Raw genomic sequence first — 14,084 nt, 5'->3', positions numbered from 1 at the left:
CAATCCCACCCGAGAGGGGGATGTGTGGCTGGAGTCGCCACCGCGCCCTGCTCCCACAGGACTGCTCAGGCCCAGAAAGTCCTCCGCTGGAGTCAAACTGTGGTAGAGTGTGGTAGAGTGTCAGTTTCTCTCACTCACCTCGCCACAAGTCAGTGCACGCCTCCCTGCCGTTCGCAGATTGCCGTTCTCAGAGCTTCTGCACGTCTCTCCCCTTGCCGAGCCGCTGTAGAGGCAGCCAGCTGTGGCGGAGGGAAACCCAAATCGCGGCTTCCAATGGTGCGGGGTTCAGCCTCCACACCGAGGCTTTTCTGTTCCTGTTTTAGCACCAGGACTGCATTCCAAGTTGGTTTCTCTCAGCCCAGTTCGTTCCTGAGTCAGCAGAGCATATCTCCATCTGCTTATGTCTCCTTAGTCCGCACCATTCCTGGCTTCTGAGCAGAGTCTTTCAGAGAGCCTCCGGTAGTTGCTGTTATCTGTCCGCCATGTTCTCCCGGAAGTCAGGACTGATATTCTGAATAGCTCCCTGTCACTCTGAGGAGGTCAGGAGTCACCCTCCCAACCTCTTATAGAGAAGAGTCACTGCTCTCTAAGAATGCCTGCTTTCTATGTGACTCGCTTCCCCGTTTGCCAATTTAATCAATTTTACCTGAACTATTAATCTTATTGATTAACCATAGTTCTGTCCCACCTTATGCCCATCTGCCTTGTGAGTTCCCAGTTTTCCCCATCTTGAACCCATCTCACCCTATAATTTTACTCTATAAAAGTTCCTGGAAAAGACAGAGTCCTTGTCAACCCATTCTAGACCCCTTCTGTCTCTCTCAGACAGAAGTTTTCTTTCTGTCGACAAATATAACTCTTAACCTCCGTTGTTTCTGAAATTTATTCTTCGATTTTAGAGAACACGAACTCGTACTGGACACGGTAGGTTGGGAGTTTTGTTCCCCAAATTTGCTGGACTACTTCTGTAGTAAGGAAATGTCCTTTATTTACTATTTGGCTACCCTGAGGTTCAAATTGTGAAAGAAAGGCCAGGAGAAATGCTTGACCTTCCCCCTTACTTATTAGACTTCAGAATAATGAGCTGATTCCCTGCAATTGTCTAAAAATTAAGTTTTGCTTAAAAAGTATTAAGTATTATGTGAGTAATGTGTATACATGTATATATTCACATACATGCCTATATGGTCAAGAATATCTTTGGAAGAATAACGAACACAGTAACAGTTGCCTCTAGGGAGGAAACTAGATATTGACTAAATAGTAAAAAAGCATTCTTGACGCTGTTTAAGTTTTTATGCTTTTAAAGTTTTCATAATGCATGTGTGCTGCTATTGAAGCTCATCTGGGTAAAAGTTCTGTGTCACACCTTAAATTCAGATTTGGAAACTGTTATGGGTTGTTTCTAGATGTCCTCTCTCCCCCACCCCCAAGCCTCATGCAATCACAGATGGGCTTTTCAGAGCTGCAGGATCTAGAGTGTGTGATGCTGGGATTAAGGGTACGTGATTACTAAATTAGCCCTGACCTATAGGCAGGTAGCCCGGATACAATATAAAGAGACAGAAAGAATCTGTTGCTTATAGCCTGTTGCTTGCTGCCTTTCTGCCTTCTGCCTGCCATTAACTGTTTCCCTTCTGTGATGTCCCTCTGCCATGCCACCCTGCCTTGGAGCTAGCCAACTATGAACTGAAATCTCTACAAACTGTAAGCTAAATAAACCTTTCCTCCTTTAACTCTGGCATTTTGTTTCCATAACAAGAAAGGCAACTAAGACAAAATTTGGTATCAAGTGTACCCTCTTAAGGGCACTCTGTATGGCCTCAGGTCTTCTTCTCAAATCTGAGTGAAAGCCTTCCTGTTCCCACAACTCTTTCATGCACCTAAAACTAGCACCACATGGATGATACCAAGGTCTGCTGTCAGCTACAGCAGTAGCCAGACTTCCTTCTCTCCTGGCTACGTGGGTCAAACGCCTATGAACCAAACCCTAAGGAACAACTACCCTAGGCCATGGCCATTCTGGAACACTGTGCTCTGAGGCTCTCTTCTCTCTTTTTTTGAGGCTGTCTTCTCAAAGCAAAGTTTTGTTTTGTTTTTTAACTTTTTGAAACAGGGTCTCACTGTGCAGTTCAGGCTGGCTTTGGGCTCAGTTTGTAGCACAAGCTGGTCTTGAACTTTCAAAGCGAAGTCTTTTACTTTTGTAATTTTGAGGCTGCAAAGGGTGGTGTCCTGCTAGTTCTTGTGATGTCCTCAAGCCACCTTTTTTACTCTCCTCTTCCGTCTACAGCCATACCACCCTGAATGAGCCCGATCTCATCTACTGCCCTCTTCTAAAATACCTGGCTTTCCCTTGCTAGTCTTTTCAGCAATCAATTTCTCCCTGTTCCATCTTTGCAGACTGCAATTTTACTGAACCTTCTTTTCTGGCCAAACTCAAAACATTTTAAATCATTCTGCTGGGTTCTTTGCTCTTGACTCTCAACACAGATCTGGCTAAAAGTCCCCAACAGTAGCCATGCCATGGTCTCAACATTAGACTGCCTTGAAAGTTCTTCTGCCAGATTAATTAGTCCACATACCTTAATCTCAATCTCAGGCAAAGTCTCTAGACATAAGCAAAATACCAAGGCATAACAAACACTGTCTGTGGTCCAACATTCATTGTGGTTCTTTCCAGCAGAAACCTCCTGAGCCTGATCTTTACTGGAAGCACTTCTTTCGCACTCTGGTCTTCTGAGCTTTGACAAGAATCTCCCATCAGGTAGAGCTTAAGGCATTCCAGGGCTGCTTGTTCAACCAGAGTCTCCAAACCTTTCCAAACTCTTCCCACAAGCCAGTTCCAGAATCTCCTAAACCACAAGTTCATGTACTGTCATAGCAACAATCTTGCTTCTCTGGTATCAAATTCTTTCTTAGTTTCTTTTCTCATTGCTGAGACAAAATACCCCATATCCAAAGTTAAACACAAAAGATTTATTTAGCTCAGTTTGTAGAGATTTTAGCTCTTGGTTGGCTGGTTCCAAGTAGAATGGCATGGCAGAAGAGAAACAATTCATGGCAAAACAGGGCAGAAAAGACAAGCAACAGCAGAAATAAGCAACAAGTGCTAAGTAGTTACCATCCTTAAACAGTGTAACACTCACACCCTTAGTCCCAGCATCACGCACTCCAGATCCAGCCATCTCTGCAAAGCCTCACCTATAACTACATGAGGTTTTGGGGACACTAAACACAAGCTATAACAGAAACAGAGAAATACGAAAACCAAATATCAATGAGTCTTCTGTGTCTATACTGACAACCTTCTGCTCTTTCCATGTGTGTGCGTACACAGTCATATGCCACATAATGATGTTCTGGTCAAAGAAAGATTACATATGTGATGGTGGCCCCTTAGATTATAGGGCCTAGTGACACTGTAGCCACCTTGGATTGTGTAAGCTCACCCTATGAAGTTCGCGTAATGATGAAATCACGCATGAGTTTGCCAAATGCACCCATCCCTGAGCCACAAATGTCTATACAGATTCTTACATGAGTGTTGGAGAGAACCTCAGAGACAAAGCCACCCATCACCACCCACAGTCAGAAGAAACTAGATGCAGATACTTAGCCACTGGCCCATCATCACCTTGTAAACTAGTGACAGAGTACCATACGCAAGTATGACAAGCTTCAAGTTGAGAGAAAAACCAGACTGTCAAAGATGAAGAGTTACGATGTCATATGCCTCAGAGAAGAGCTGTGTTTACACGTCAGTTGGGCTCAACACAGCCAACATTCTCTGCCTTTAAGCCTAATTATGTGATGTATGCATCTTATCTGCCCCTAAAGCCTGCACCTTCTTGAAAGTGAAAAGAAATTTGTCTCTCATTTTTCACTACTTCTCCTTCCCACGTTCTTGCTGCCCTCCCCCCAGCCCATGGACCACTGTGTGCAGAGGCCACGGCACCCGCGGTCTCGGCTACTTAGCCCACAGCCCTGCCACCCTGGCGTTGGTACCTCACCAGGTGTGTCCTCAGCTGAGAGACTGGAGGGCACAGGCCTTACCTCATACTCTTACACTGTCCACAGCACTCAGCAGAATAGCATCTGATAAATACCTCTCAACAGTACTTGCTCAATAAACCCAGTAAGCTAGCAAAGCAAAAATATTTGAAATAAAATTTCTTGACATTTGTGTAACACTATCACTTGCACAACAGGTTCTTTGAAAAAAGTGTTTTTTTAAATTTTAGAATAATTTCTGATATATAGAAAAGATAGAATGCTCATCAATTTCCTAACAGCATTACTTTTTTTTTTCTGTCTTTTTCATTTTTATCGGTACCAGGGATCAAACTCACGACCGCCTGCTTGCAAGGCAGGTGCTTATGCCGCTGAGCTAAATCCCCAGCCCCTTTTTTTTCTTTTTGAGATAGGGTCTCTTTATGTAGCCCAAGCTTTGCTGGACTTGCAATGTTCCTGCCTCAGCCTCCCAAGTGCTAGAATTATAGTAAGAGTATCATCTTATATAATCAACACACATCTGTCAAAGTTAAAATATTAATACATTATTATTATTAACCAGACTCTAGACTCTATTTGGATTTTTCCAGCTCCTTTCCTATTCCAGGATCCAATCCAGGATTCCTCACCGCCTTCGGCAAGTACATATTTATTAGCTCATTTATCCTCCCAATAGACTCATAAGGAAAATATTTTCCCATTTCCCTGAAGCCAACACTGAGGCTCACTGAGAGATCACTCAGAAAGGAACCATGCAGTTAGCAAACAGCAGATCCAATACTCAAACCAATGCTCAAAATGGGGACGGGAGAGGGTGAGGGTGGCTTCGATGGTGTCCCATACGGGCACCAAAGGTAGATAGGATAAGTAAGTGAAACAGCGGAATAGGTTCTGGTTGCTGGGACAATGGGTATTTCACAAGGCTCCTTCTATGATGCTGGTTAAACACGCCAACTGTAATGAATCACATATTCATTCAGAATCAAGACATGCTGTAGTTATATTCAGCCAAAAAACAGATCAGGAATTGATTGGAAATTCTTTTTCTTAATCCCTGATAGGCTGTGAGCTGGATGCACATGTGAGTGGCCAAGCCCAAACTTGGGGTGCACACATGGGTCTTTTCAGCCCCTGCATCCAGGGGCATGGAAAGCAGTCACCCCCAACAAAGTCTTTTCCAACTAAAGTCAGGCTCCTAGCTGACTCCTTGAAGCAATTGAGACCGGTCGCCTGCAAGACATGGCCCCCTGCCCTCACAATGCAGCTGCGAAAACAGCTCATCACAACAGCAACCAAGACCAGAATGCCTCATTCGCACGGCACAGGACAGGTGAGCCTTACAAAGCAAACAGTTGAGTTACAAGGCAAAAAAGGAGAAACACCTGAACAATGAACAGAGTCACGTCTGGTAATTGACAGGGAAATTAAATCCCTTTCCTGGTTAATATACAGATGAATGCAGTTTCCACTTACATTCGAGCAGGCTTCTAAGAATTCAAAGCCTGAAATTTGTTGTGCAAAGCTATGAACTATCAAAGAGAAAAAGTAATAAGGCAGAACTAGTCCTCCCAGACATTAAAAAAACATACTATAAGGGGCTGGGGATTTAGCTCAGTGGTGTAAGTGCCTGCCAGGCAAGCGCCAGGTAGTGAGTTCGATCCCTAGTACCAAAAAAAAACAAAAAACAAAAAACAAAAAAACCTATAGCAATAATTGAAATCATAGGACTTGCTCAAAACAAGAAACCCTCACTGTACATAAGAAAGTAGAAAGTGATGAACACTAAGTAAAAGCATGGTGGAAATGCTACTAAATTAATGCCTCTGCAATAATAGGATCCCAATACAAAGCAAAATTAATTTAAGGCTGGGACGCAGCTCAGTGGCAGAGGATGTAATGAGGGTGCACGCTGCCTAGGCTCGATTCCCAGCACAGGAGAAGCAAAAGGGAAATAAAGGAAAAGGGAAGAAAAGGAGGGAGGGAGAAGGAAAAAAAGAAGGAGAGAGAGAGAGAGAGAGAGAGAGAGAGAGAGAGAAAGGAAGATGCAATGGGATAAACCATGAGGTGGCACTTAATAGCAAAAATGATAAACTAGCATCTACAAGGTTGCAAAGGGGAAAATACCTTTTACACCACTTTACAAAAAATTTATACTGCTTTGGACATGTAAATGACCTTCTTGGAAGGCAATCTGATAATGCACATTAACTCTCAACTTTTAAAATTCATATTCTTTGGCTTGAGACTTCCACTCAAGAGGCAGACATGGTGAACGTGCCGCAGTTCCAGCCACTCAGACGGCCGAGGCAGGAGTGTGCGCCTGGGCAACAGAGCAAGACCCAAACAAAACAAAGTCTCATTCAAGGAGAAATAGCTTGTATGCGATGATGTTTACAGAAAGATTTTCTTCTATAGTATGAAAATACAAATTTGCAGAATGGTTACATGAATTACGGCAAATTAACTGAAAAGAAGCCACTCCAAAAAAAAAAAAAAAATAAGCAAGACGGCACATAGATGGATGCATGTATAAGAAAATAACAACGTAAACAAGAATATCTACTCATACTGCATAATTATAAGTATGTAATTGTTCATGAAGGTAGAAGCTACGTGCCAGGCACCTGGCCAAGCGCTCTGTATGTTTTATACACTTTATTCCTTGTCCCAACTTACGAGCTGGGTACACTTGCTCTAATTGAGTAAATGAGAAAACTAAGGCCTAGAAAGTCCCTGGGCCTTGTACATAAACTTCCCCGCAGCCAGTGTGACCAACGTGCATGGAAACTGCATTTAAGAGAGAAGTAGCAGATGAAATTTTTGCTAAGGTTTTCAACAAAAATTAGAAAGCAAACCCTTGCACACAAGTCGCAACGCGGTGCTGTACCATTAGTCTGTTTCTCGGTTCCACCACTTCTAAAACTTAAAAATACATGTATTCAGGTGGGCTGCCACTCACTCTTGTCTTATAAAAATGGTTACTTTACAGTTGTGACAACATGAGAAAACCACCTGGAACTCAGCTCTGGTTTTGTCCCAAATATCTTTTTCACGCATAACTGCAACGCAGCCAAATCATGTTCGTCTGTGAAAACTCCTGCAGGAGTCCCGGCTTGCTACCTGCACGGCCGCAGACCCGCTGCTCGCAGGCCCAAGGGCAACACTCTAAGGGAGGAAGATGTCCCCATTCATACCCTCAACCCTCTTCTGTCCCTCAGTGTCTAAAAGGGCAACTTCTATCTCTCCTCAAAGCACAGGAGAAGTCTTTCTGTACCCTTTGGACAAACATGGAAGAGCCTCTGAAGTCCAGGCTGCCCGTGAGGTAAAGGGAATCCATCATCACAGAAGAAAGGGGAGAGGCACAGGCCCAGTCCCGAGTATCTGAGTGGGCAAAAATGACCAGAGTACAACCACTGCCCCACACGGATGGGCTTTAGGTAGTCTTGGCACTCAGATCATAACCATGCCGCATTTCCAAGGCAGTCTGGGGTCAGAGACACTGGGCTTTCTAAAGTGTAACTGGCACTTGCCTCATCTGTTGGAACACCGTGTTCTTGGAGATAAGGGTAAGGACCTGAAGGTACCTAAAAATACATGTAGGGGAAATAAAGATTTGTATAAATGTCCGAGAAGATGGACTCAACCGTCATCACCATATACAGTCAATTTCCTAATAGTTTTTATAAGAAACGCAAAATGGTCAAGAGAAACCACTGTCACAGGCAAGTGGCCTCCCGGAAGTATAAGTGCTGGTAGCTCAGCCACTGCATCTGAGAAGCAGCCAGTTCCCTTTCTCCATTTGCAAAGGCTGGCCCTCCTCCACAAGCAACCTAGTTTTCTAAGACAAGGGTATTTACAGGCGCCCACAAGGCCGCATATGCTACACACAGCTGCCAGCCCACTATCGCCTTCCATGCAGACAGGAAGGTGCTAGCACACAGATATGGTGGTTGGCACAGACCCCAGGCAGGCTGAGACAGCGGCTGCTGGACTCCTTGGTGGCTGCTCATTACGTCCCCAAGGCTCAGGGTGGGCCAGCTAACTCTGTTCCCCAGGTCCCAAACTCCAGAGAAGTCAAGTCACAGTGAGCCTTGCTGAACACAGGCCACCCCCACCACGCAGTCCCTTGTGGACTACACGCTAACCAGGCAACATAAGCTACCAGAGGGGCTGGCTCTGAAGCCCCTTACAGTGCCGGCAAAGAACTGAAAGTGCGTGTGTGTGTGTGTGTGTGTTTTGTTGTTGTTTTTGTGACAGGTTTGCACTGTGTTATTTCAGGCTGGCCTTGAACGCACTTTGTAGCCCAGGCTGACCTCGAACTCACAGCGATCCTCGTGCCTCAGCCTCCTGAGTGCGGGCATTACTGGTGTGAGCCACCAATGCTGGCTGAATGTTAATACAAATTAGATTTCTTCTACTCAGTGATTTTGTCACACATAGGTCAGTACCAATGCCATGGTTATGCTTATGTGACAAAACCATGTGGCTTTGGATCGCTTGTACTTCGTGTCACACTTCTGCAATCACAGATGAGCACCTACAAAATTATTTCAGCATCACCAATTTAAACATCTGTCATCCCCTAGCTGTAGTTTATGGAAGGAAAAACACCCATCTGTCTCCCCATCTGTCCCAAATTAAGAAAAATGGCCTGCAGTCACTAAAGATCTGATGATCTTCAATAATTTTAGAAAATGAATGCTTTTTTTCTTTTTCTTTTCTGACAATTCCATTGAGACACAGGGAAGACAGGACAAGAAAATGGTTTGTTTGGAAGCAGGTCCTTCTGCTCCCAATTACAGGGAAGCACAGCCAAGTGCAGAGAAGCTCTACTCGGCTGTGGACAGGATAGACTGTCTCTTCTCCACGGCCCGGCAGTGGAGGGCGGCAGCACAGTCCTCAGCGCCCCAGTGGTAACCTGGCTCCACACTGGTCAGCAGCCCAACCCCCAGCAGCACTGCCATCTTCCCCACTCAGCTCTGAGCAGCAAATTTACTCTCCTTTGCCCTAGTCTGAGAATTTCCTTAAAATAAGGAAATCTTTTTTTTAATTTCATGCATAAATATCTCCCAAATGAAATCCAATGTTGATAAGAAATGAATACAAAAACACTTTTAATTTCCGTACAGATGAATACAGAGGAGCACAGGAATGTGGGGAAAGCCCTGGGCTCCCCAGAAGAAAGCAGGGGTCAAAGAAGGTGCTCCAGTGATAGACAGAGGTGAAGGGGTCTCCTCTCCCCCGCCCTGCATTAGGACCCGGAGGTTGGGCAGAGCCCCGCTCCGTGGAGGCCCGAGTGAGGGGCAGAGCTGCAGACCACACGGGGGCTCTGGCGGTCACTCACCTGCGCCATTGGCCAGGCCGCTGTGGCTGGGGTTCTTGACGGGCTGGCGGTGCCGGTTCCTCGTCCCAGGGCTCTGATCGACGGTTGCTGCGGCTGTCCTGGCTGAACCACCTGAGTGTCTGTGCGTTCTGGGAGTTCAAAGTAAAAGTGAACAGACATAAGTCACCCTGAGAAGGAAAGGAGTGTATCACTCCTCAGTCACCATCGTCCTCCTTCTCTTGCTATGTATTGGTAACAAGCCCGTTAACAGCCCCTCCAGTTTTTGACTCAAAAGAAGCTGGCTCCAAGCGGAGGCCCAGGAAAGCTTCCTTCTTGGTAGAAGCCCAAAAGGCAGCTTTGTGTAAACTTTTCCACTTGAAGTAAACAAATCTAGAGTGTATTACCCCCACATCTGAAATAACTGGCCAAATAGCCAGTGACCATCACATTATTTTTGCTGGTCTAAAAAGTTAAAAATAAATAAGATTCACTAGACAGGCTGCAGATGAAAAATTTCTCCCATTAGGCAAAAAGAGACCGAACTTCTCCAAATCAACTTTCTGTATAGTTAGAAAGATAAATTCCCTTGAAATAGAGGTCCAGGGGGATGACACAACTGTAGTCAACATGTATGGTGACATTTTACCTAGCAAAGATGACTCAACAGCTCAGCACGTAAATGAGGACCAATGCGGAAATGAATCTAAGTCACAAGGGAAACAAAAACCTACAAGACATCTTCAGAGAACACGAGGCCACAGCAGAGTGTGTTTGCAAGTTCCTTTTGTGGCATGCCGTCCCTCGCTCGGGGACAGTGTCTAAGCCTCCCTGCTCTGTGGTCCACCTCTTTCACCAAAGGACATTATCTTACATCTTAGTAATTCTACCCTACTTTTTAATAGTGAGATGGTTTAAAAACCACCTGGAGAAGAAGACTACCTCTCTCCAGGCAGAGAAACAAAGGCCCAGGGAACCACAGACTATACTAGAACAACCAAATGACAATCCCCAAAGAAGTATATTCATGGAGCTGTAACATTATACTCTAGCACTACACACTCTACACATATCTCATTTAACATGGCCGCTAAAAGTAGCTTATTGGTATCTACAGAAAATAAGCTATGAGGGCCAGGGGTTTTAGCTCAGTGGCTCAAGCACTTGCCTGGTAAGCATAAGGTCCTGAGTTCGATCCCTGGTACAAAAGGAAGGAAGGAAGGAAGGAAGGAAGGAAAAATAAGCTATGAGACATGGATTCAAGTCCAGCCACCTACCGTCTTTGGCTGGAGGATGAGGTGGGAAGGCGACTAATGCGGGATTCTCCCTCGGCTGTTCTTTCACGGGCCATGGTAAGCCCAGGGAGTTCCCTGCTGGGAGGACCCACGCCCACCAGAGCATCTCAGTTGTTGAGCTTCTGGTACAGTCTATAGCACAATGAGCAGGAGGCTCCTGGCGGCAATACGAACTGCCCCATGGCCTGCCTTTTCAGTGACAGATTCTTCTGACAGGCTTGATGTAAACCTCAGTGTCAGCGGTGATTATCTCTGGGTGCTGGGAATATGGATGCTTTGGTTTTGCCTTTGTGTGTGTTCTAGATATTTCCAGTGTCTTTCACTGAACTTATATACTTTTGGCTAAGGGGAAAAAAACACACTATTTTTAAAAGAAAAAAGCAGATGTCTGAAGGACAGAGAGAGATGGAGACAAGACAGAGACAGAGAGGCAGCGAGAGACTAGCAAACCCTAAAGGCCATTATACCTAGAGACCATGTGGCAGTTAAAAACCGAGAGGGTACAACTGAACCATGGAAACACAGATTCACTTTGGACTCTTTTTCCATCCCATTTTTCCTTGAGCTAATTTCATAAATCAAAATCTGTCAACTATACCTCAGTCAAAGAAAACTGTTTCAAAGTTCCCACTTCATAGGAAGAAACACTAGTATTAAGCACTTTACCACAAACTCCTCATCGAAAGCAGAATACGCACAGACTGGTTCCAAAAGGAAGGGCGGTCTTTAGCAACCGGCCAGCCTGGTTCCATGCATGGGAGGAGGGGTCTGAGTATGTGCATGTGTGGCAGAGAGTCTGGGAGAGATACAACAGACTAACAAGCTTTATTTCAGCCAAGAATCCCCTGACAAGGTCAAAAAGGCCTCCAGATTTGGACCTCGAAGGCCCAGGCCAGGCCATGTCCCTCAAGGAGCAACAGGCCCTACACAGGCAGTACTGAAATGCAACATCAATCCTGTCAGCCACACGGGCTGTGGCCGCTCTGTGATTGCTTCCAGTGGCCAGGGCTCCTTGTCCCTCTGCACAGCAGCTGGGCAAGGCGACAGGGTGGGTCCCATTACTCTCCTGGCTCCTCCCTCCCTTCCGCAAAAGGGCATGCGGTCAGAGTTGAGAGAGAACGCTTTCAGAATGCTTAACCACTAATGACAGCGGCTTGCCCTGAATGACAGGCTGGAGCAGGGCCGGGATAAGCCTGCAAACCAGTGGCAGCTGGGACCACTTTGCATGAATGGCTGCCTCCCTGCCCGTGGTCAAAGCCACCCCCGCTCACCTCCCCCACTGACACACATGTCACACCCACAAACCTTTCCAGAGTCTCCCTCCGTCTTGAATCTAGAGCTTCCAGGTTTTTTGCTCATGTTAGCTTTAATGTAAGAAACTCCAAAGGAAGAGAAGGCCTCAGCAGCTGAGAACCCCCTCAGCAGCTTCCGCTCTTGGAGCAATCACTCGGCCCCTAGGAGGGGACTGTGTCATGATTAGAAACTGGCCTACATGCTGAAACCACACACCATGGGCCAAAATAGCACCAGTACACACTCGGGGTGATGGGCTGGAAATGAGCTGGCCCTCACCGCAGCAGCCTGGCTTCAGCTCTGCCAGTGACTTCAGCCTTGGCCTGATCCCCCTCGACATTCAGGGGGCAGGAAGGAGTGATGTGGCCCCCAGGCGGTCAGAACAGCGCTGAGTGGCCGGGCCAGTCAGACCAAACTCCAAAAGTGGACTCAAGTCACCTAGTTACAGAAACGCAGCTCTCTTTACAGTACGCCCTTCCCAGGATGTTGGGGCGTCCTTACCCAGAGCTATCAAGGGGTGCCAATCAAGGCTGGGCCCTCGAAGTCTCTCTCTACACTCCCAGAAGTGGATCCCCTAGGAGTGGGTCCTGGCTGTCCCTCAGGATTTACGCCTTGCCACCACAGTACCAGCCTCAGGCCACAGCTGTGTCTGGACGCCACAGCCTTGGATACCTCAGGACATCTCACCTCGCCCTTCACAAAGGCCACTGAACTGTACCCAACCATTACTTTCTGAGTGCCAGGTCCTGTTCTTGAGCTGGTAACAGAGTAGAGAGAGTTCCTGACCTGCAGGAGCTCACACCGTGGTGGAAATGCCATCTGGGGTTTCACGCAGACACACTGACATGACCATGTAATGCTGGTGTCACAAATGCTTGGTGAGCCTGGCCAACCAGTTGGCACTGTCACCTCAAAGGAGCCTGCTTGGCCCTCATCACAGATGCAGTAATTTATATGGAGTAATTAGATAAAACAAAATCCTGTTTCTCTGGTTTAAAAAAAGAACCTTTGCTTCATAACAGTACGTTTTAAAACGGAAAGGATAAAGACAAAAAAAAAAAAAAAAAGAGTGTAAATTTCACTCTCCCCCCCAAAAAAGACTGTAAATTTCAGTATGTGGGTTTTTTTTTTTTAACCACGATTTGAGCAGGGGGAGGGCTGGGTGCAGCTCTGGCATGGTGTTGGTAAAGTAAGTGACAATAAAATGAGTTTAAAAAATGATGGCTCAAGTTAAAAAACAATTTTTTTTCAAAGTTAAAAAGAATTAAAAATCGGGTACTGTCTCAGATTTTGAGATTGCTAAGCCCATCATACATCTTTTTTTTTTTTTTTATCAATACCAGGGATCAAACTCACGACCATGCACTTGCAAGGCAGGTGCTTATGCTACTGAGCTAAATCCCCGGCCCCCCATCATACATCTTTTGTAGAAACTAATTTCAAAGAACAGTTTATTCCTGGAACTCAACAACAACAACAACAAAACACTAATTCAAAGTGAACAAAGGACTTATACAGAAAATTCTCCAAAGATGATATACAAATGGCCAACAAGCATATAAAGATGCTAAAATTCAACCACCACAGAATGTAAATGGAGACTATAACGAAACATCACCTTACATCCATTAGACCAGCTACTATCAAAGGAAACTAACAAGGATCAGCAGGGATGCAGAGAAACTGGAACCCTTGTGCACTATCGAGAGGAATATAAAGTGGTGTAGCCACTACGGAAACCAGTATGGTGATTCCTCAAAAAGTTAAAAAATAGAATTTCCATATGATCCACTAATCAACTTCTGGATGTACACCGAGAGGGAGGGAAGGCAGGGTCTCTCAGCTTTCTGCACACCCATGTTCACGGCAGCCCTGGTCTCAGGAGAAGCACCGCCATCGCAGTCAGAAGGGTGGGCACCCAGAACAAGGGGAATACACGAAGGAAGGAGATTGTGACACACGCTTACGGGGAGCCACAGGACATTATGCCAAGTGAAGTAAGCCAACCCCCCCAGGACAGATCCTGGATCACCCCACTATGTGGTATCTGGAGGAATCAAACCCAGAGGGGCTGAAGAGAATGATGGTTTGCAGGGCCTGGGGGAGGGAGGGAGGAAGGGTAATGGCAGAGAAATTTAGAGATAAGAAAGACCATCCATTAAATA

General features: G+C 45.8%; 1 protein-coding gene across 4 annotated transcripts in view; it reads right to left on the bottom strand.

Moving 5' to 3' along the window:
- Positions 1–14,084, bottom strand: part of Wwp2 (WW domain containing E3 ubiquitin protein ligase 2) — a 132,320-nt gene that overhangs the window by 48,673 nt on the left and 69,563 nt on the right. For all 4 annotated transcript variants that reach the window (XM_003471980.4, XM_005004630.4, XM_023565970.2 and 1 more), the window contains one exon: positions 9,356–9,483. In XM_003471980.4, the coding sequence (XP_003472028.1) occupies positions 9,356–9,483 (128 nt within the window). The remainder of the gene's footprint in view (positions 1–9,355; positions 9,484–14,084) is intronic.

Source organism: Cavia porcellus, unplaced genomic scaffold (genome assembly GCF_034190915.1).
Source record: "Cavia porcellus strain 051 isolate PalLab524CR breed Dunkin Hartley unplaced genomic scaffold, mCavPor4.1 scaffold_4, whole genome shotgun sequence".
Classification (NCBI taxonomy): domain Eukaryota; kingdom Metazoa; phylum Chordata; class Mammalia; order Rodentia; family Caviidae; genus Cavia; species Cavia porcellus.
This window is presented reverse-complemented; position numbering and strand designations above follow the sequence as displayed.